Source organism: Thermobia domestica, chromosome 1, assembly GCF_964235325.1.
Source record: "Thermobia domestica chromosome 1, izTheDome1.hap1.1, whole genome shotgun sequence".
Taxonomy (NCBI): Eukaryota; Metazoa; Arthropoda; class Insecta; order Zygentoma; family Lepismatidae; genus Thermobia; species Thermobia domestica.
In genome coordinates, this window is record NC_137454.1 from 18,764,149 (window position 1) to 18,788,841 (window position 24,693).

The 24,693-nt window shown below is 32.8% G+C and overlaps 1 protein-coding gene across 1 annotated transcript; it reads right to left on the reverse strand.

Annotated features, from left to right (window-relative positions):
• Positions 1 to 2,564: 2,564 nt before the first annotated feature.
• LOC145683700 (uncharacterized) lies at positions 2,565 to 24,206 on the reverse strand. Its single transcript, XM_081755109.1, has 4 exons — positions 24,160 to 24,206; positions 17,487 to 17,627; positions 9,710 to 12,112; positions 2,565 to 3,911 (listed from the first exon to the last, which is right to left on the reverse strand). Exons 2-4 carry the CDS (start codon positions 17,569 to 17,571, stop codon positions 3,679 to 3,681), a joined length of 2,721 nt encoding a protein of 906 aa, XP_081611235.1. The 5' UTR covers positions 17,572 to 17,627; positions 24,160 to 24,206; the 3' UTR covers positions 2,565 to 3,678.
• Positions 24,207 to 24,693: the final 487 nt, after the last annotated feature.

A 24,693-nucleotide genomic window follows, 5' to 3' on the forward strand; every position in this document is an offset into this window, starting at 1 on the left:
TACTATTGCAAGAACAACAACAAACATTCCCAATGTATAAAAGTACGAAAAACAAAAAGTATACATACTTTATGGAAGTTATTTCTTTTTGCATTTTAATATTGGTCATCTAACATATTACATTTCTTTCTTATATAACTATTGAACAACTAAACACTAAAAACAAACATATTCTGTCTTTCTAATTGTATATTTACATTTTATATCTATATCTTACTATGTGTTGAATGAATCACAAAATGCACAACTTATAAATATATTATTGAATACTATACATTTTAATTATTCTGAAGTATGAGATTAACTGAGGAAATAAAACAAATACGTAATCATCTTAATGTTCAATTGAAGGTTTAAAAATGCGTGGATTCCACTCAAAATTACTATTGCTTTAGGTTTTTTTTTTTTAAGTGTCAAAATAAAGATAAATATGGTGGTTGTTAACCACAACGCAAGATGTATAAAACGTGTTTTGATTATTTGCCATTATACTTCTTACAACATTCTCAATAGGAAAAGTTGGTTTCAAAGTATTAGCAATAAACACCGATTAGTTTTTTGTTAAACAGTATTGAGTAGATCAGTATGCATTATTTTCGTATTTTCAGAAGCAAATATATTTTTCAGAATCAACAACTTACTTGAACAGGTTTCAATATTGACTTAGTCACTTACTTAATCGGCCACTTAATCGGTCACTTACTTACTTAATTTGTGAAGCAATACACTTGTAGCTATGAATTATTATTGGCCATTTGTTCTAGGTGGATATTTTCTGTAAAACGGAGCGTGGCCGATTGAGATGGGTTTATTGTATAAATAATAATCTGTAATAACAAAACGTTAGTTTTTATCGCATCAAACTTCTGTATTTTCTTTTCTTTTTTACTTTTATTATTGTTATATATATATACATAATACTCAGTCTAACTATATTACGTATCGTATGATTTAGATATTGGATATATTAATGACATCTTATGCCCTGTTTCCCACTTGCACTGGATTAAGAACTCAATACTACTGTGCAAACCAGGTTCTTTTATCGCATTACATTGACTATGAATATGAATTTATTTATTTCTTCATTGCTCTTCATACATAACACTTGTCTGTGTAAGCATTTGGTCGGAAGTTTTCCTGAAGTTTTTTTGAATAATTTGATTTAGATAAAAACTATAAGAAACAAAAAGTACGACTGTACAATTGAATACTAATACAATCACACAAATGAAATCCAAGAACAAACAGCTAGTTTCGACAGTACATACTAAAATTAAACGTAACAGGATAATATGAGATTCCTTTATCTCTATATTACGAAGTGCACATATCTGGTGACTAATAGACGTTGTTTAAACGAGCCATTAAAGTAAAACTAAATCAGTATTATAATGAGTTCTAAATTTTCATTTTTGGTGGTATCATTGTATCAAGTTGTTTTGAGTAATAATGGAAAATATTATTAAGGATACTGAATAACAGACTAGTACATAAATGACACTGCTTTTTAAGGTCTCTTACGAGAAGACAGAAGGCTCAAGAAAATATTTCAGAGGATTTTTGAAATATCACAGCTAGTAACTACAAATAATCTTTCTCATACTTTAGCACATATGAAAACACAACTTATACTGGCAACATGTGAAAACTGAAGAAAACAAAACAACAATATCAATAATAAATAACCTATAATATATTAACTTTTTTTGTCGCTATAACTATATATACACAAAACTTCTGCCAATCTAATTTCTTTTATGTTTATATAAGGTAAGTATAATGTTAACATCCGGGTTTTCCGAAATGAACAATTTCTTTAGTGAGAAGTTAATAAATTATTTGTAACATTTGAAAAATATTTGAAGTTCGCAGAGTAAATGCACTAAGAACTTAACGAAGTGGTTACTTAAATTAGTATAATTAAATAATTTAATAAATATTAAGAATTAAATAAGTAAGATTAAAGAACTTACTAAATATGAATAAATTATTTTATTAAAACAAGCATGAATATAAAACTTAAATATAATAATAACTAAACACTACCTTTTAAAAATTGATATTTTTAACTTAATAGTTAATATTAGCAAATAACGAATATCAAATCGTAGATTAAAAATTGGTTAAATGTTTTATATTATTTGAAAACGACACAATGTTATTTACTTTGACACTAGTCACTAATGCACCAACAGAGAAACTTATATAACTAAATAAATGTCTGTAAATATTGATTAAACATAAGTATAAAAATGACCAAATATGTTATTTTTAAAAGAAGTTTAGATCTTAATTTAGCTAATGTGTTTATAATGAAAATTTAAGGAATAAATAATATAACTAATTAATATTATTAATTATTATATAAATTGTTTATGAATTATTAAGAATCACTTGAATTCTTTTAAAGAAATTAATGCACTTCTTATGAAAATTTAGAATAGTAACTTAAACAGCTAAGTATATTCTTTCTAATTTTATTAATATATTAACAAAACATAGTATTCATGCTATATTAATTTATTAAACTCTGAAAAACAAACGAAATAGAATGTTGTGTATGATGTCATAACAAAAATAATGATTATACGTGCATATAAACTTAAAAGAAAAATAAAAGTTTTGTTTGAATTCCAATTTTCTGCTCAGAGATTAAAATTAACTAAAAATTAAATAATGAAATACTTAAAAACTTCAGCGACATGCGTTCAATTAAAACAATTTGGCTAAAACTATAATGCTATTTTAAAATTTCTGTTTGTTGTTGATATTGTACTTGTTTTGAGTCATGTTGCTAGTTATTAGCCAACAAACTCTTAATCTTAATTGAATTAATGCTCTTTTTTAATGGAACTTGAATGGAAAGGAAATATCACTAAATAATTGAGGGTATAAGATTGGATAATTGATTAAATATGAGTACAATATTGACATAATTTAAAATATTAATATCGTTATATTTTTTAAAGCATCTGAAATCCTGGAAGTGTAGACGTTGTATATCTTACTTCCCGAGCTATGATTTCCTCATAAGTATCATAATTAACATAACAAAATTAATATAAAAGAAAAAAGAAAATAACTCTGAAACAAGAGGAAAATCACGATTTCAGTTCTCAAAGTAAATATACGTGCCAAACTCAAGTATATATTAGTACATGATCATGGTCAACAAAAACTTGATTTTGGCACAGACGATAATAAATCGTACATGATTAAAACCGATCTACTGGAGAACAATTATAAGGTTAATAATTCCCAACGATTGCCATTTAAATTCTTGTGTTTTTTAAAAAAATTCGTGAAACCTTTTATTAATAATGAATTATATTATTTTTTTCTTGCATTAAAACGAAGTAGTATAATTAAAAACACAGTTCTCATGATTCAATTCTTCTAGAAACGATTATCGGAATCTGTGAATATAGACAGTTTTAGATCTTACAAAACATCTACGATAACATAGTTCACTATTTGTGTGTAGATAAGGTTTTAAAAAGTAGTAATATCACGATTTAAAAGAAAATGTTATTATCAGTTCTGGACTTTTCACCCACTAATCAATACATGTTGTAATGTATACTTAAAAAGAAAAACTCATATGCATTTCGATTAAAAAAAAAAAAAAAAAACTACATAATTATTTTCGATAGTACTTAAAAAACAAAAAATCTTTTATTTTGTTTTTGAATGTAGAGACTTAGGACGTGCTCTTCGTGAAAGACCTACTCTCAAAGAACGAGAAATACCTCCTCTTCCGCTAGATGAATCATAATTAGGCTGCGTATTTTGGCTTTGTATTTCTTCTGAAGAGTCATTCTGTGGAAAAGATTGTATCTTCTGATCTTGTGGCAATCGGTACCAGGTGAAACTGCTGCTATGACAAGGCACTTTTGTTTCAGGAACTCCTGTTTACAAAAATAAATGATTGAGTCTCTGTAGATAGCAAAATTATTTAATAGTAGTAAACACAAAGATTTCATTTCATTTCATATTCAGTGAAGGCAGAATGGTTCAATGGTTGAGGTCGGATTTTTGGAGTGAAAATACCCTTGTTCTATTCCACGACATATGAAATTATGATCGGCAACATCATGCTTGGATTTTCTTGGTGTTCTACAGTTTACCCTATCGATGTTTATTTCACCAATTCTTTCATCACAATTAGGCCCTGATGAATTTCCATCCCTCTCCTTTAACTTACTGGGTATAACTGTAGGACGTTTAGCTGAAAATTTTCTTTCATTTGATTTAACAGATTTTGTGATATTGCATGTTGCCATTTTTCGATTTATTATAATAGGAGATATCAGAGAATTTCAACAATACTTCAGAGTGAATTACAACAATAAAAAATTAAGTTTTAACAATGATTACCTATTTTTAATAATAATAATAATAATAATTAAGAATTTTTTCTAAAAATATTACGTATAATCATTATGTCTAGTAAATGACGTCACAATGAATCCATCCCAAACACACTTCAGTATTTCCATATTTTGAAGGAAACCATATTCATGAATGTATTGTAATTATCTGCCAGGCATGTTGAATATTACGGCGCTAACTTAAAGCTTTGAAGAAAATGTTTTTTTATTTTAGCTGAGTGTACTTTAAAACTGACTTTTTTCTGTTGTGTTCCTTTATTCTGTTCAAGGTACTACAGAATTTTACTATATTTGTTAGTAGTTTCAGGCTTTCCAATGCTAATGAAAAAAATATAGGAAGTCACAACGAGAAAATATAGGAAGTTTTGTGAAGCTGTGAGAAAGGAACATTTTAATTATTTCCTGGAACATTTTGAAGGAATATTTGTGCATTTGGAACATTTTGAAAGAACAAGGAACAAAGAAATTCATATAACAATATTTCTGCCTATTGGAAGGAATATTTCAATTATCCAATAAGTAGAAATAAAAAAAAAAATCCCTACCTGGAACAACTATCTGTAATGTAAAATAAAATCTAGAATGTAAACATTTTGCAGCTGGCGCTTTTAAGGTAAGGTTTGACTATGTGTAACGTATTCTACAATTATTTGCCTACAGTTAGTCCCAAAAGTATTGATACACCTAAATAAAATAAGTCTTTAAAATCACTACTCCATTGAACTTTTTAATGAATATGACGAAACTAGTTTATTTTTTGTTCCATCTTGTAAGTGTAACACTTTTTGCGCCAACTGTATATTGTTTGGTGTAATTATCTTTAGACAATGAGAAGGAAAGTACAAAACACAGAAGAGTCTCCATTCAACCACCCTACTGTGGAGACAAAAAGCCCTCCAACCACCCACACCTTATTTCCTTATGTTATTTTCACAAGTGGAAGTAGCAATGTCACAAAAATATAGGAAGTTTCGTTAAAATGTAGAAAATATAAGAGTTTATAGGAAGATACGCAAATGTATAGGAAAAGTAGGAAATATAGGAGCGTTGGAAAGCCTGCAGTTTCAACAAATATGAGTTTTCTCACTTATAGACCTCAAGGCAAAAAGCCTGGATTTATCAATAATTCAAGTTTTAAACAAAAACAATTATTTTTTCATGCGACGAGGTTTGTAATTCATGGAATGAAAGTTAAATGTCTTAGCTCGCATGTGCTCCAAAGGTGTTGATACATTATTAATCACGAAAAATTTCGGGCGATAAACTCACGTCGTTTTTCCGTATATGAATATAGTTTATGGGAGATACACTGTTTTTCTACATCACGAAGAAATGGTATGAAATTCTACTTATTGAAATACAGGGCCCCTGATTGTCATTTATAAAAATCAAACCGTTGATCATAATACAATGAAATATACTACAGCCATACCTTGGTATGAGAAGCATGTAACATCACAGCAAGCATGGTCGCTGTATACTTGGAAACAACGAGAATATAGTTGGATGTGTAAAGCTACCAGAAGGAGTACGTCAAAAACTATCAGACGCAATGGTGAAGAAATGAAATGTAGATTGCGAGGACCAAGAAATTATTGTGCAGACTCGCAGGAAGTGAGAGTTTTAACAAGCAATGTCAAAGAGCTCAACAAACAAACAAACAAAACGAACTGTATGCGTATCTAGGTATGCACCGATGATAATGGAGACCATTTTCAATACTTGCTGTGACGTCATTATGCTTGTCATACACCAAGGTATGCCCGAAGCAAATTTCATTACATTATGACCAGTAGTTCGATTTTTATAAGCGAAAACCAGGTGCCCAGAACGAGTAAAACACCTTGTTTATAATAAACATTTATTAAAAATTAAGAATCACATTTTTTTATGTGATTCATATCTTATACTCACTATTACGTATTGTTATTGCTCCAAGTTACCTTGTCGACATTGTCGTTTGTTGTAATAAGCCCTTACAACGAAGAGATATTTTATATAAATAAAGGGAACGAATAAATCCATTTAGTTATGACCTAAAAATGTGTAATTATAAGATAACATAACACATTTCAACAACTAACAGTAAATGTAACACATAAATACATATAAAACAAAGTTACATTTCTAATGTAATTTTATTGTAGTTTTACAAGTGGGAAAACTAATTATGTCATAACAGGGTGTCTACTGGAATACCATAAAGTAAATTCATGACTTTTTCATGACTTTTCATGACCTTTTTGTTCAAATTTTCATGACCATGGCGATAAAAATTTACCATTAGTAATAATAAACCCCTACCATCAGTGGTACATCGGTTAAGATGAAGATCACATTATGTTCTTATTTGTCTAATGTACATAATGTCGATTAACTGACAACTAATTTTAAAATGCAAGAGCAATTTAAAAGGCAGTAAACAAATTTTTAATTGCGGTTCAAGTATGGGTTTAAGGCTTACCAGGTTCTATAGACTTAAAAAAATCTTGTGAACAGTCCCGTTACATTCAGCTAGGTTTATTTGCATTTTATGTACTCTGAATTCTAAATTTATAATTTTCGTTTACAAGAAAAGACTGATTACGTAAATATACAATTCTTTTCCATCCTGTCATATTTGAAATTAGCGTACATAAACATACTGATAAGACCCACTGAATTTGTTCATAATGGAACCTTCATCCTTGATAACAAGGCAACGAGCTTAACCACTCATCCACAGGGGGCACTTTCTTTCAATACTGGGATGTAATTTATTCAAGTAGGGTTTAATTTACTGTCTCGAGAAAATGCACACTATTAATTCTTAATCAATCGTTATGCCATTTGAATTTCTTAAATATTTACTCTTATCATTGTAATAGTAAAATATGGAATTAAAAAAAAAGAAAAAACAGGCAGTGTTTTTGACATTGTTTATTTTGAACTTATCACATAATTAAAGATCATAGTGTTTAGTAAAAAACATTTCATAAAGCTTTATATGTAAAAAATTATATTAGTTTACATAGAGTCTGGATACTTTCATATACTTTTAAGCTAGTCATATACTTTTAAGCTCTTTCCAAAGTATTCATAATTTTAGGGGTCGCTGAGATAAATAGTGACATTTTAATCCAATTCAACTTCAAGGTCATACTCCACTCTCTAGGAGTGAGGTTGGGAGGGGGGCGAGATTTTAAAAGTAATCAAAAACGACCGATATTAGTGTTAAATTCATAGTTTTCGAGGTCTCTGAGTTTAACGATATCAGTTTTCATGATGTTCAAGTTTATCGTCACCCCTTGGGGTGGGGGTAGGAGAGGATGACTTTTTCAGATAAGATAGCTAATTAGTAACTACTGTAATTAGAGCGAATTAAAAACATTAACATATTTTCTTGTGCTTGCACGGAACTATGCGGGTTGCTAGTCTTAAATATCACTTATTGTGAATCTAAAAGAATGAATCTAAAATTCTGCCGCCTTGTGCTCGAGCACAGAATAGCACTTACCTAAATACGGGCCTGCTCTTACCAGTGAATCACTCTATACTGTATTTGAAGTTTTAATTCTGAGTATAATTATCCATCTAGCAGAAATATGTCTGAAATTAAGCACTCAGAGAACTACCCAAAGACAAAACAAATTATAAAAGAAATTCGTTAAAAAAAAAAAAAATAAATCATCAAATTTAAAATCTGCAAACTCAAACGAATAATATTATTTGCATAAGTCTAAAGGTCCAAAAATACATAATTTACATTTCTTAGAAGTAAAGAAATAGCAGATCAGAAAGTTGGACAGTAAAAAGTTGTTACTATATTACAGAGACTAGAAGATGAAATGGGGAGCAGCTAGGAAGACAGTAAAGTACCAGTTAGCCAGCACTAACTGGTGGGGGAAATTCTCACAATTACTGACCTGATACAACTGTTTCAGTACATGCAGTATGAGGTATAAAAGTATGAAGTATAAAAATATACTCTGAGATTTCAGATTTTCATGACCAGTTGGGTAAATAAAGGATTTTTTCATGGCTTTCATGACCACTAAGCAAAATATATGACTTTTTCATGACTTTCATGACTTTCATGACCGGTAGACACCCTGCATAATGTAAAAAGCAGCGTTATCTTCTGTAAATTCATCCACGCACACGGAGATAGAACATTTGTTCTGCGTTCGAAATTATCAGTGATTAATAATGTATCAACATTTTTGGATCATATGAGAGGTAAAAAATTTAAATGTAAAACATGTATTTTCTACGCTATTTCTTACAATTGAAAGTTACTCCATTTATGTGGATTCTCAATACTTATCTATATCCGCGAATTGGTTACAGATGATTCTTGAATATTGTGGATTAAATATATTTTGAAAAATGAAATGAAATATTTATTTTAACGTCCACCATTATACACCGAGGCTAAGGAAGACGGTGATGATGAGAAATGAATGAAAAGGTGGGATGAAATGGGAAAACCCGGAACAAATCTATGCACACGGTGTTTGTCCACGACAAAGCTCACTTAACGCGGATTGGGATCGAACGAGGGACCCGACGCACCAGAGGTGAGCGCTCTACCACTGATCCGCCGCTAAGTATCTTTTGATTCACGTATAAGGAATCAAGCTGAGAAAATATATGACATTCCAACTATGTTACGTAAACGGTACATATTATTTAAGTTTATTATAATACATATATAAGCACGAGTACATGAGTACATATTTAAGTATCTGTACATATATGAGTTTATTATAAATCATACGTGCTGAATCTGTAATAATATTACATTTATATTGTGTAAGCATTCATTAAAGTAAGTAATTGGATGGAGTGAACAGTTTTATTTATTTAAACTATTTTGCTTAAGCCTCTATCGTTTCGTTGCACTTTACCGACCCATGAATATTTTCTTTAGTGAGATATGAAGATAAAGGAGAATAGTTTCATTTGAGAATACTTTTTAGGATGGTCCTTTGAATATATGCAGTAAGCATATGCAAGCCGCAGAAGAAATATACATATAATAATAAAGTAAAACAAATATCAGACAAGTGGTTTTGCAGTGAAGATAGCATGCTTACATAAACCAGATCAGCATACAGACACGTAAAATGCTTCGTGTGGAGTGGAATATTTGTTTTCACTACAATACATGGTGGAACGTTTGAGGAAGTATATTGAGGATGATGGCAATTATGTGAAACGTTATTTATATTACGTTCTGTTTATGAATATTCCGTTCGGTTTCTGATTTTATAGTAAACATGTATATTTATGTTAGGTAGAAATATATATATATATATAATAATAATACTTACTCATTTGTTCATCGGAAATCTCATTTGTTTCATCTATCTTGTGAATCATATGTAATGAAGGAACTCGCTGATCTTCTTCATACTCTAACATGGTAATTTCTTCGGAAGCATCTTCAGCTTTTAAATGTTCATTAACCTGTCTCTCTTCAAGTTCAATAGAATCATAAGTGGATATATTAACATCAACGTCTCTATTGTCAATACTTTGTTCCTCCTTCACACATGGGTGCGTGATCTTTTCAACTTTCCCACTAAACATTTCAAGTTCTTCGTTGTCCATTAATGTGCATTGAACTGCCGCTTTCTTAGCTGGCGGTGGATCCAGATTTAAAGCCTGTAAGCGCCTCTTCCGTGTTCTTACGGCTTCATTAATGTTAGAAGCGTCATTACGTGACTTCCCGATAAAATAATCCACACAATTACATTGGTGTATTATATTCAGTGAAGTAGCATTGTCTGTCTGAATTGAAGAATCGACTAATTTATACTCAAAATCTGGATCTGATTTGAAGATTGGCCCATTTGTAGTGATGCTGAGTCTCCCAGGAAATTCAAGATCTTCACTTTTAATACTAGGACTACTTATATTACAATCGAAATCTTTTAGAGTCTCGTATGGTGAAGGCAAACAATTGCTTAACTCTTGAATTGTAGAAGGTTGGTCTTCAGGTAATTCCTTTAACTGTTTGTCTACAAGGTGATCAATGTACATCCCCAAAGGAGATGAGGATTGATTTCCTTGGAAATTTTCATTCTGTTGTGATAATGACTGTGATTCACTCTGTGATGATGATGACGACGACGACGACGACGACGATGATGATGATGATGATGATGATAATGATGATGACTGGGATGATATTGAAGACGATGAATTAGAAGAGTTCGGCTGTTGGTCACATTGACTTCTTATTTTTCCACCAAAGTCTGATTGTTCTTCAGAGTAAAGTTCAACTGTGGAATTAGCAGGGCTTAGTGTGCTTTCTGACGACGAGCTGATAGTTGCTTGTGACAATGCTTTTCCGAGTGAAAATCCAACTTTTCCTGTGGGTTCAACATCGCAGTCATTTTCTTCTGAAGATGGTACAGGTAGGGTTCTTTGAGAGCACTCGGTCTCATCATCATTATCACTACTGATCTGTGTTGCATCATCTGTTCCCATTGCAGCTACAGGATCACAGTATTCTTGTGAGTGTGGCTCAGTACTTACTTGATGTGTATTATCCTCAGTCATTTGCAAAGACTCGTTTCTTTCCTTTGAATTAGAAACAAAAAATGAATCAAAACTTAAGAATCGATCTTCAACAGATTCATCACTATATTCTGCTTCACGCAGTGCAAGATTTGTAGTTTGAGGCTTGCTATTGGAAGAGCTACTACGGAACATGGAACTTTCGGGTATATCCACAAGATCAGTAACTTCTGTAAATGTATCTTCATGTCCTGGTTCGTTATGTATAAAATTGCTCGACCAGTGACTGTTGAAATGTATTGAAAATCCTAACCTGTATTCACTTGATACAATCCCAGAATCACTGATAGGTACAAGTTTCAATATTTCGTTTGTGTTGTCCACAATTGTCGGATTCCCTTCCTGAACATCACTAATGTCACGATAAATATAGGAATAGGATGAAGTTTGTATGCTTTCCATATTCTCAGTTTTGCCATCATTGGGCCCTCTATTTTCATCCAGAGGATATTCTGGTATTGGAAGTGCGGCTGTATAATTATAAAGCTTCGTTGTTTGTACTACACTTTGTGTTCCCTTGCTGTACAATTGACTCTCACAATCTATTTCAGATTCTTTCCCCTCCGTATTCTTAACTTCTTGACTTGTTTCTCCAGTGACCAACCCTGAGTGTATATCTTCAGTCTCACTAGATGGCACCCGACGACTTTCCTCATAATCTTCAGCATTTTCAGTTCGAATGAATTCAGACTGTTGGTCCAAATTTAAAATACATTTCTGATTGAAATCTATCTGACAAGGTATTGGAATTTTGGATTCCAGTTGATCATTTCTCGAAACTGGGCAAGTAATTATGTTCGGATTGGTATTCATTAGGTAAGTTGTTGCAGTGAAACATTCAAGCGGGTCGGAAATTTGACTACTCAGGCTTGTTTTAGAGTATTCCTGCTGGTTGTAGCAACCAATAAAAGATAAGTTAACATTATTCACTTCTGAATCCTTTGCACATAAATCTTCCTGTTCTTCAACCAAACAGTTCTTTATTAGACATGATGATAGAGACATTTTATGTTTGTTATTGCTGCTATCATAAACAGAATCTTCGGATTCTTTTTGCATTTTAAATAGATTCGGCTGAGACTTTGACCTTACATTTTCATTCTTTGTATCCGTTACTTCTATATTTAGAGATTCCTCGTCTGATATGTTCTCTGAAATTACAAATAAAAATAATAACAACACTTCATATCTCGAACTATTTCCTACAATACAATATAAAATCTCAATGGTTATAAATTAAAAATCGCATTTTGTTAAAAACTACTAAACATTGGAAGAGAACAACCTTAACTGCAATTAATTTAGAAGGATGCATTATTTTCATTACACAGGAAATTCCGTGATTTATATACATAAAAGACAGACTTGTCGCTTCTTTGCACCATACCGTATCCTCGGTATCCTTGCAATGGGACTACAGAAGGTCGTTTCATCCTTAAGGTAATGAACTGCATCTGCCTGCTCTAAGTTGTAAAATCCCTTTTCGAGCCCTTTCGTGGCTAGGCAGTTAGCGTATGCGCCTTTGGCGTGGGAGACCCAGGTTCGATTCCCGGCGGGAGCTCATGTGATTCGGATTCCGCGTTAATCAGTAGGTCTCGTCTCATATAGCCTCGCTGCTGGAGCGGACGTTAAAATCAATTCAACTCAAAATCCCTTTTCCACCACCGATCATGTCAATATGATGGCCTTGGCGATGAAAATTGTACGACATTGGATCTTCCATTGAAGGAAGCTTCTATTCAGCATAGCAATGTCCACTCGTTCTTGAATACGTTCCAGAGTCCCTCGAGTGTTTAGTTCGACGCTTATGATATTCCGTTTTAATAGCCCAAAGGCACAACAGTCATGCAAACGTCTGTAGGAGCATAGCGGGTGATAAATAGTGTTACGTCATTACCTTAGACGATGCGTGGATCTATTTGATCAGGTCAAAGTAGGTGTGTGCGATTTACTACCGTCCTGTCGATGGAAAGGAGCACACACAGTGGATTCACACGTGCAAGGAAAGGTTTTACAGTAGTGGCGTGTTTCTGCACCAAAGAGAAGCTTCCTATATACAGAATGGCATCTAATATGAAGATACATGCTGCATACTACATACAGCACGTCTTAGATTCCATATATCGCAAACATGTCCTGCTTTATATGATAATGGGACCGCCGAAGTAAAAATCAACCAAAACAAGGCCAGCAGTAACACCGCCAAAACAACGCTAGCCTACATGGCTCGTATGAAACAGGAGATAGGTATCAAGATTATCCTATTTAAAGACATGTCTGTTAAATCGCCAGATGCATCACCCATTGACTTTTATGCCTTTGTGCTATTAAAATAGAACATTACCAAATGTCAAAGTATAACATTTAGGAACTATGTATGAGCGAGTGAGCTATACTAGATAGAAGCCTCCTTAAATGGAAGTTCCGATGTCGTGCAATTGTTCATCGCCAGGGTTATCGGTTGAACATGATTGTAGTGGATAAGCGGCTTTACAGCCTGGAGCAGTAGATGCAATTCACTACCTTAAGGATGAAACGACCATCTGTATTTCTTCTCGTTTTTACTTGACCACTTTTTCAGTAACAATAACTTAAAATTATCCCGTGTACATATAACGTTGTAGAATCCCTCCCTCCCTCTCTACGAGTTCAACTTGACAATCAATGTCAGTTGCTTTGGTCAATGTTTCAGACGATTCTGCCAATAACATTCTCTAGATCACCTCGCTGTTATCAACCAAGACCAATTGGTCTGCAATAAAATCTTGTATTCTGTTCTCAGACGCATTTGTTAGCTTAGCAAAATATGTTGCTTGGCTATACTGCTTGATGAGCAACTGACTATTCTGCATATTTTGTCCACCTTCTCATGTGCCACCGTAGTGTCTTATAAACATCTTTCCTTTGCTGAAATGAGTACACATCTTGCATATTATGAACTTCATTTGACTACAATACTGACTGAATCTTTTAAGGTATGCTTCTACAGAAGGATGGTCAGGTTATATTCGAACGATCATCAAAGTGTACTTACCCTATGAACCCCAAAACATGTTGTGTTCTATCGGACCACCAGCACTATAGGCCATCGCCCAAATCATAATTTCTACTGCAACAAACTATATTGGAGACCAGGGAGAGGAGTTCCATTCGTACAAGTTTTCCGTAAGCCAGTAAGGATACAAGAGTGGCGATATTTTAACAGTCAAAATGCGCTGATATCCACATTTTTTTAAAAGGATTGTTATGTTTAACGCGAATATGTAATCATTCAAAATGATTACTATGTTAACTAGTTAGTGTGGTTGAAAATAGGCCTAGAATAATTTATTATTGTATTTATATATTCTGTGGAAGTTTTATTAACAAAAATATGCATGGACAATTGGCCATGAAGTTTTTGATATTTTTAGAACATATTTAATGACTTTGTCAATGCTAATACCAGTTAATTTTTGCAAAAGAACTCCCCATAGGTAAACTTTTTAGTTTGTAGTGGTGGCTCAGTGATACAGCAATCATCTCTGAAGCGTGGGGTCCCTAGTTGTACCAGTCTGCGTCAAGTGAGTATTGTGGCGTGGCGGGCAAACACCGTTTTCTCGGGATTTTCCCATTTCCTCCCACTTTCCTCATTCCATCATTTTATTCATTGTCGTCATCACCATCTCCCTTAGCTTCGGTGGATAATGTGGGACAGTACACCCGTTTTATTTTATTTTATTTTATTTATTTATTTGTAAACCTAATTTTTGAGAGGCATTCTTGGGATATTTTCTCCATTTTATAGATTTCAAATTACTCTTGTTTTTCCTTAACAGTGATGTATTTAATAATATACAGTATTTTCAGTATTAAGTGTTACAGATAATATTCTTTATTATCAATTTTGTTAGTGTAACCTTTTGATATTATTAGCTGTAACAGCATATCTTATTTATGAACTTTTGGTAGACCATACCTAATCTAAAGTGGTAGATCATGTATTTCACACATTTTAGTTTGATCTTTATGAATTGACCAAGATGATTTCTAAGTTTTATTAATTTCCTAGTTATTTCCGAAAGAGAATTGTAATTTTGTAAAATATCCTTCAGTTCCTTTTTTTTTTTTTTTTTTTTTTGTAAACTTATCCCCTTCAGAATTTTTTTTTTTTTTTAACGATCATGAATTTGTCTCTTTGATTGGTCTTGCAGAACCGAAAATCACTGTTTATTAACCAAATCTTAAACAATAAGGCTGTCTTGCACATTTTAGTTAAAGTGAAACGATACATTCATTTCTTTGAGCACCCTGATGCGTTAACTGGTATTTCAATAACTTCCTCTGTTTTCATCGTCAGTCAACTATAACATGTTGTATTGCCTAGTATTACCTTGAAGAATTTACATGTTATCCTCAAGTTAGTTCTTATCTAACAAAACACTAAAATCCAGAGTCGTCTTCGGCCCGGGAAATCCGAGTTCGTTTCCCAGTGTGAACTTCAATGGTTCGCATTCCACATTAATCTGTAGGTTCCCGTCCCATATACTCTCGATGCTGAAACGGACACTATGCCTTAGTCACTTTCTTAAACTAGTTGAAGTAAAGGTGGACAGAAAACTTAACACAGTAACTCCAGATCTTTTTGAACATTTTATAGCTAGCTAATGATGATAACAGAGGAAACTTTTGAAAAAATATCAAACTTCAATCTGTTAGATACATCTTTTGGCGTTTTGGAGAAAAATGTTTAATTTTTTTTATTATAAATGGATTTTTCATTATTTTACGACGGTACAACATTATCGTGTCGTATTTATCAGTAGAAAATACGAAGTCCAAAACAATTTCTACATACAATTTTCCTAAGTTATAGGGCACAGTGTATCCAAACCTTAACATTACCGTTTGTTGTGTAGTTTTTTTGAAACAAATAAAAGAAAGAAAAAAGGAAAAAGGAGATGGCGTGAATTCTAATCGAAAAAATTCTTCAATATTTTGTCGATGATTTCAGTTATATGCTAAAATGTGGCAACTTCTATGAAGTATGAAGGAAGATCACAAGATCTTTGACTACTGAAAACAATGCATTAAGTTAAAAACCTTCTGTTACAAACACCGTATGTCATACTTAAATTTGAAAGAGAGCTCCTTCGTGGCTAAGCGGTTAGCGTACGCGCCTTTGGCGTGGGAGACTCGGCTTCGATTCCCGGCGGGAGCTCATGTGCGCTATAAGGGACGTTAAACTCAAAATCAACTCATTAAATTTGAAAGCATTTTAGATGTTTTGATTGCAGCGTTTTTACAGATAAAAAAAAAAAAAATAGCTTAGTAAAGTTTTAATATCAATTAAAGATAATAGGAAGCAACTTATACACGTATTCTTTTATTTACTGCGTCTGATATTCAATGTTCTATCTTATTTACTGCAATTTAATATTAACTGTATTGTTTCGGTATTCCTTGTAACCTTCCTCAGGAGATCCAGACAACTCACGCGCAATCTATTTCACATCCTAGAATTTCCTCCTGCACTATTTTGTTAATATGATTTTGAAAATTCTTTGCACCAGAATCCTCTTCTGTTGAAAATATGAGAAAGGTGTCAGGGAACACCGAAAGAATACAATTAATAGTACATGAAATGTTAGAAACAATGAAAAAAGGGTATGTTTATAAATTATTATGAACATGTATTAATTCATATTCTTCAGTAATAGTAATTATTTAAATAGCAAATGTTTCTGATAGTACAGGCACCCGAATTGCGAACAAAGATATTAATTGAAAGCTGGTATAGTCTTATGTGCCTAGGTATTTATTCACATTTTTAACTTCCTTCTGCAACTTCTAGATGAAAAACGTCTATAAAAGGAACACTATCGTAAAATATTTAAGTTATAAAAAATTATTGAAACCCAACCCAAAAGTGTGAAAGACATGAACAGCATATGGTTTAAGAAATTAATATTATTCTACATTCTGAAGAATATTTACATAGTGTATTAAACAAATGCCGAATTTGCAGTTTAGAAAACAGGTTAAACTTTTTTTTTTTTTTTTTTTTTTTTTTGCGCAATCCCCTCTTCTGTAACATAGAAAAATATCTGCAATCAGATATTTCTCTGTAAGGAAAATATTAAAACTTATTTTGTGTGTCGAGTAACTATTTTATAAGCGGAAATTAATATCTAAAAATTACAATACTAATTTGGTATTAGTTATGTTGTTTCTTCATCGAAATATATAGTATGCAAAGTGTTGTTTCCAAACTTTGTGTGTCTTCTGACGAAATCACGAACTGTTAACTTCTAAGGCGGAAAAGTAATTAATAAACATCGAAATACCCATTCTTGACTTACTGACTACTTATACATACAAAAAGTTATTTATCCAAATATGAAGTACCTGATCGTTCCAATAACCTGTTCCAGAAATTTATATGAATTTATTTCGGAAATCACAATATGAAAATGTACGTTATGATACATAAATACAGTTTCTTGATACTCAATGCAATTAAAAGATAAAAGCTGCAAAACTTACTTTTATGATTATCTTCTGGCCATGATAATGACTTACGGAGAAATGCTCTCTCAAAATTACAATTATATTCCACTTGAGGTTTCATAGCTTTCAGCTCCTGACTTTATCACAAATTCTTACTTTTCTGTATTTTTTTTTTTTCTGAAAGAAAGAAAATCAACATATTCAGCATTAATAATTATATTATCTTGGAACTATTGGATTTTTTAATGTTACAGTGATAAGCAAAAATAGATGCTTTCTATACATAAGAAGTTTGGTACAGATCCAAATCAGGCAGGTGCTGGGAATTTATGATAATCTAAAGGTTTCTGACACATTCTTTATTCTGGTCATACTTTCAGAATGACCTTGTCCAAAAATTAATTTATTTCTTTATTATTAAATACTGAGCAGAGCCATGAAAGTCATTTAAAGCTTTTATCAGACTGAAGATTTCAATAATAATAGTAATAATAAAGAAATCTTCATTTAGTTTTAACCTAATTAATCTATTTTGTTGAAGTAGTTGTATGATGAGTAAAAACCATTTCGTGAAGAGTTTCTTCAATTCAAAATACTTTCTTTATGACCAGTGAAAGATATGCTAATAATTTTTTTCTTATGTCATCGAGAAAAATAAAAGGAGTATAAGTGATTTTTTTTTCGATTGAAAGCAAGTACATGAGTGACAACAAGCATGATTTAGAGCAGCGTTTCTCAAAGTGTGAATCGCAACCCATTGGTGGGTCGCGGGTCGGTTTTTTTTTTTTCGGTGGGTAACTTGAAAGTTTTTCCTTCTCATTATGGAAATTTTATGTTGATGTTGTGAAGTACGGCGTTTGTTAATGAGGTGAACAATACAGTAAGTGGTTACTCAGAGCCCTGGTTACTTCCTTAAAAACAGAAAAATGTAAACAACAGCGATCGCGGGGATCAAGACTTAATACAGAAATCGACTGCAAGTGTCCAATTCCTTGCGCCTGATAGTAGCCTAATTCGTCAGCGTGGGTACCAATACAGTTATTAATAAATATCGAAAACAAGCATATGCATCGCATGCGACTCATTATGAATAGTTGTACAGAGATTTTGCTTTCCAATTACTTTTTGTATATCACGTGAATTTTTATTTTTTTAGTCTAGGAAATAACAAATTAGAGACATGATTTACAAAATTTAATTAGTTTGAAATACACCCCTATTACGTAGAATGTCCATGTGTGTTTGAATAAAAGTAGGTGGGCCACAAAATACATTTTATTATTTAATGTGGGTCGCGGTAACAATAAGTTTGAGAACCACTGATTTAGAGCTTATATTCCTTTCTCACTAACATTTTTGTGAATATTCAGTTGTCATTTAAAAACTTAGGGCCTATCTCAAGTTCAAACAAATCGTCACTTGTATACGCGCCCGGAGACATAAACAATTGTAGGAGTAGGATTACGATGGATATACGGATATCTTTATCTTTTCTTTTTTAATTCTTATGTTTTAGCTTTTGATAAATTAGAAAGAGGAGATTTGGAAGTTTATTTCTCTCAAGAGAGCATCTTGTTTTTACAAGCAATAACTACAGTAATGGATTTAAGACTGACTTTGATCACAATCTTGGAATGCTGGTAACTATGTAAAAATTCATTTATCAAATACCAGAGCACAAAGAGTTTAAAAGTAAATATCTTTCTAAATTATTCGAAATTGATTAGTTTAACTAAAATTGTCAAGTATTTCATCTTTAATCTATTATAGATTTCTTGAACCATCTAATTTTAAGACAAATTTTAGACGACTTCAATTCTTTTTAAAATTAAAAATTTAGATGTACCTGCTGGTTATATGACGTTAGAAATCACAAAGACCTCTGTATGATATCTATTGAAGAACTGAACTCCAATCAGGAGAATCACTTATTAATATAAATTATTTATTTCCTACTCATTTCTTTACTTTACTTTTATCATGTCAATGTTACTACCTGTAAACGGTAAGAATAATAAGTCATACAAATGAGTAATTTAAAATAATTACTAGGGGAAAGTGGCTCAGAGGTAGAGCCCTCACCTCTGGTGCGTGGGGTCACTGGTCAACTAATTTGTGGTGAACAACACCATGTCCGAAGGTATTCTCGGGATACTCCCGTTTCCTCCCCCTTTGTCATTCCACCAATTCTTCCATTATTCATTTCCCTTAATCATCTGTCTCCCTTAGCCTAAAGGGCATAATCGTGGGACGTTAAATTCAAAGATTTAATTTCATTTTAAAAATAATTACTTGAATAAAATTCAAGAAATTAAATTGACCTCATATTAACTTGATTGCATTTGGCATTTTGTAACATGGCTTTTTTTTTTTTTTTTTTTTTTTTACCATTTTGACATTCTGTGGAATGAAAGGTGGCCAATTTAATGTTATACAGCCAATGTTATAAGGACTATCACAAACTCAAATTCAAATTTCTTTGTCTTCCGGTTTCAACAGGGGAATGTGAGCTGAGATGGAATCTATTTTTCGGGATCTTCAATCCATATCAAAAACCATTTCACGCCAGGGGCGGATCCAGGACCGACTTCTGGGGAGGCGGCTTGTTGTTATACTACTACTTTTAAGGGCTCCAAACTTTGGGATGGGTTTTATTTATATATATAAAATAAGAAAGTTTCCTCTTCTGGGGGGGGGGGGCGATCGCCCTGATCGCCCCCCCTGGATCCTCCCCTGTTTCACGCTACATATTATCGTTTTTTCTCTATGAGGGTCAATATTGGAACTTGAAGTGGTCGTAAATTTCTACAACTTACTGTTGTAGAAATTTCCCGCTATCTATGATCTCTCCTCTTCTATCAGCGTTAAAACAGGAAATAGTTTATTTCTACCACTTTCGACTTTAATAGATTTTGAAGATTGAACATAAAATCTATTCTTGGCATACTGAATCCATACTGATACACTATTCGCTAAATACCGTTTTTGTTCTGTAACGATTAGCGTTGAAACCGGAACATATATTTCCACCATTTCTTGTACGAATTGAAAACGAGTGAAAAAAAAAAAAAAACTATTTTGGGGACGCTGAAACCATATCAAAAATTTGTTTCTTTTCCATTTTGATCTATGGAGATCAGTATTGAAACGGAAATGGTAAGATTTCTACTACTTTCGGATTTATTAGAGGGATGTGGATGGACGTTAAACCTTATTCTTGGGACACGGTGAATCTTTTCCAAAGAGCATTTCTCTATTGCCATGCTTGTTGCATGGTGATCAATGTTGAAACCTTAAATAGTCTATTTCTACCACTTCCGGCTTGAATAGAGGATTAAGAGACAAGATGGAACCTACTCTTAAGACACTGAATTCAAATATATGTATATAAGGGGCCGCAGTGGCTCAGTGGTAGAGCGTTTACCTCTGAAACTTGGGGTCCCGGGTTCGATCTCTGCCCCCGCCAAGTGAACCTTGTGGTGGGCAAACACCTTGTGCGTGGGTTTCCTCGGGGTTCTCCCGTTTCCTCCCACTTTCTTCATTCCACCATTTCATTCATGTCTCATCACCACCGTCTTCTTTAGCCTTGCCGGCATAACCGTGGGACGTGAAACTCAAATATTTCATTTCATATATATACACACAAGGGTGTATCAAAAAGTTCCGGGACAGTGCTCATAACATGCAAACCGCCTACAGTTCACGAGTGTCGCTAGGATGTGTCGCGGTGGTGTCTTGTGAGCCAATGTGCCGAGTAGCGTGGTTTGAAGTGCAAGCGTTTGAATGTTGCACGTGTTTTCGTGTGTGTGTTGCATTAGCCGTCTGCGATTTTTACTTATTTCGGCGGTATGGCAGAAGTTGAAGAACAAAGGGTGTGCATCAAATTGTGTGTGGCATTGCGTAAAACGGCATTACAGGCGATTAGAGCATCGTTTATGCTTACGACCCAGAAACTAAACGGCAGTCTTCTCAATGGAAAAGTCCTGGGTCTCCAAGACCCAAAAAAGCACGCATGGAAAGAAGCAAATTAAAGACGATGCTCATTTGTTTCTTTGACCAAGAGGGGATCGTATACCGGGAATTTGTCCCACATGGAAGCACAGTCAATGCAGATTTCTACTGTGATGTCCTAAGAAGGTTGTCAAAATGTGCGTCGCAAAAGGCCACAGAAATGGTATAATAGTAACCTCATTCTCCACCAGGACAATGTACCTGCACACTGGTCCTTTAAAGTGGCACAGTTTTTGACTAAGAACAACATGACGGTGGTTCCCCATCCTGCATACTCACCTGACCTGACCCCCTGTCTTTTTTCTTTTCCCCAATCTGAAGCTTCGGATGAAGGGGGATGAGATTCGACACCATTCCAGAAATTCAAGAAGAATCGCAGCGGGTACTTGACACTATTCCAAAAAAGGACTTCCAGAAATGCTTCCAAGCATGGCAGAAACTCTGGGACTGCTATATTAATGCAAAAGGGGAGTACTTTGAAGGTGATGGAGAAATTTAACTTCCAAAGGTAAGAAACTTTCATTTTACAGATTCAGTTCTGGAACTTTTGGATACACTGATACACCCATAGATAGATATAAATATATAGATATAAATAAAAGTATTTCTTACTATTTTTGATCTCACAACTGTCGACAGATAGACGTACATACCTATAAGACATATCTTACACTTATACATTGCATTGTTTGGAAGTTTTAAAAAAAGCGAAGAATCGAAACCGTACTCAAGACTAGCGGTTCTCAACCAGTGTCACGACACATTGGAGTGTCACGCAGTCCCGTAGAATGTGTTGTGAAATTTTAAAATAAAAGATCATGAATTTAATAATAATGTTAAAATCAACTTTTGAGACACACTGTACCAGTCAACGCCTCCAGTGACAGCAATAATGCTCAGTTAGTCATTACATTATAAAAACAGGGGTGTCATTTAGGGGGGCAGGAGGGGCAATTGCCCCCCCCAAGACTTTGAGGAATACTTATACTTTAATCGATTGTTTACTAATATACTAGTACAAAACGTGAAAGTCTTATGTTGGTGGTGCTTTTGCCCCCCTCAAGCGAAGTCTGAAATGACGCCCCTGTATAAAAACTTACAGGGTTACACTTTAATAATAATCTATATATATAAAAGAGAACGTACAAATCCTTTGTCCGCTCATCACGCTAATACGGCTGAACCAATTTCTTTTATTTTTGGGGGGTTATTAGGATTTGGACCCTAGATGGTTTTTATCATATCACTTTAATTTTCAATTACCAGTGTCTTGAGATAATTGACCATTCAGGTGTCCATTACGTACAAATCCTTTGTTAGTTCATCATAGGTATAAAAATAAACGTATTTATATGCAACCCGCATGACCGTGTCACTCGGCGGGTTAACATAAATGACAGGCGTTATAATGGTTTTTATCATATCACTTGAAAGCGAAAAAGTAAAAATTATCTAAGTAACAAAGTTTATTGCGTTCGGGGGTGACCGCAGCGAAGCGGGGCGGGTTAACATAAATGACAGGCGATATAATGTTAACATTTACTGCAATCTTCTATGGTTTTTATCATATCACTTGAAAGCGAAAAAGTAAAAATTATCTAAGTAACAAAGTTTATTGCGTTCCGGGGTGACCGCAGCGAAGCGGGGTGAACGCTGCTAGTAATAATAATAATAATAATAATAATAATAATAATAATAATAATTATTATTATTATTATTATTATTATTATTATTATTATTATTATTATTATTATTATTATTATTATTATTATTATTATTATTATTATTACTAGTATTGCTACTACTAGGCTACTACTACTACTACTACTACTAATAATAATAATAATAATAATAATAATAAATATATCAAACGAGTGTGTCGCGATGTCCTTTACGTTCAAGTGTGCCGTCAGTCAAGAAAGGTTGAGAACCACTACTCAAGACCATTGAGGCACAAACTTAGTTTATTATTTTTAGTTATTTATATGTAAAGATTTTTAAAACTACTAACTTGTTTGTAATTTGCAAGCAGATATTTAAATGAAAATTAATAATACTAACAAGACGGGAATTTAACAATGCATGCTGTACGTGTTTTGTTTGTTAAACAGTTCTAATTTTAATCTTGTCAGTTTAGGCTAAAATAGTTCATTTCTTAAACGAAAATTCTCAATATGTAGATATAATGGTGCGTTCCTTCTTGATAAACATTACTATTTGCTTTTAAAGTTACTGTAAACGGATTGCTATCATGGCTGCAAAGTACTAATCTAACATGGCCGACTGGTTAATTGTGATACATTGTTGAATAGCAAAAATGTTGTTTGTTTGTTATTAAAATATAAACAAATAAAATTATTTTTTCAAGTATTAATTTATACGTAGGTATAATTCACACATTTTCACATAAATTCTAATTTACAATTCATTATCCCACTTTTAAAGCATAAATTAACTTCAAATAGTTTTAGTGTTCCATAAGCGTAGTTATTCAAGGAGTTCTATATGACATGTTTCTACTTGCTCTTCTTGTACTGTCTAGAGTCTAGACTATCTATTGAGATCAGAATAATTGATTTATGAAACTACATGCATAAATTATGTTTTATTTATCCAATTTAAATTTACAATTTTGAAAGTTCATTTAATTAATAGAATATTTGTTAATTTTATTATTACATTTTTCTATCAAACTTACTTGAAATAGAAATCACTTCAAGCAACGTCCTAGCTGAAGAAGGCGTGTCCAATCTCTGAATTCTCATTGGCTCTTTCATTCGCTAATCCGTACCGAAATGTATTAAGGCAATGTAGCCATATAATGTTGCGTAGTTCCACTGGATTTGCGTTTCTTTCGAAGTTGCCGTAATCAGGGAAAAATCACCAAGGTGAAAATAAAATTTTAATGTGTCAAATGAACCTTAAGCACATGTTTAAAAGTCTAACAGCGGGATATGTTTTGTAGATAAGTGATCTTCTATTTAGTTATCTTTTAATCACAACATTTTCTTTATAGTAAAATTTGATTTCTTCGATAACATAAATTTATGTCATGTGTCTGTAAATATGTTACTAGGCCTATTTACTATTTTGTTCGTTCGTTTGTTTCGGTCAGTGCATCTATAAACTTTTATCTATACCGTAATATGATGTTGGAAATCATCTTAAGGAAGTTGAATCTTCCAAAGACAGTAATGTACTATAGTTTGCTGCTACGGAACGAGCGTAAACA

Coding starts and splice junctions, on each gene's coding strand:
- LOC145683700 (XM_081755109.1), bottom strand. CDS start 17,571: ATGAAACCTCAAGTGGAATATAATTGTAATTTTGAGAGAGCATTTCTC. Junction 12,113..17,486: donor GCCAGAAGATAATCATAAAA/GTAAGTTTTGCA, acceptor TTGTAATTTCAG/AGAACATATCAGACGAGGAA. Junction 3,912..9,709: donor GATTTCCGATGAACAAATGA/GTAAGTATTATT, acceptor TTTTGTAAACAG/GAGTTCCTGAAACAAAAGTG.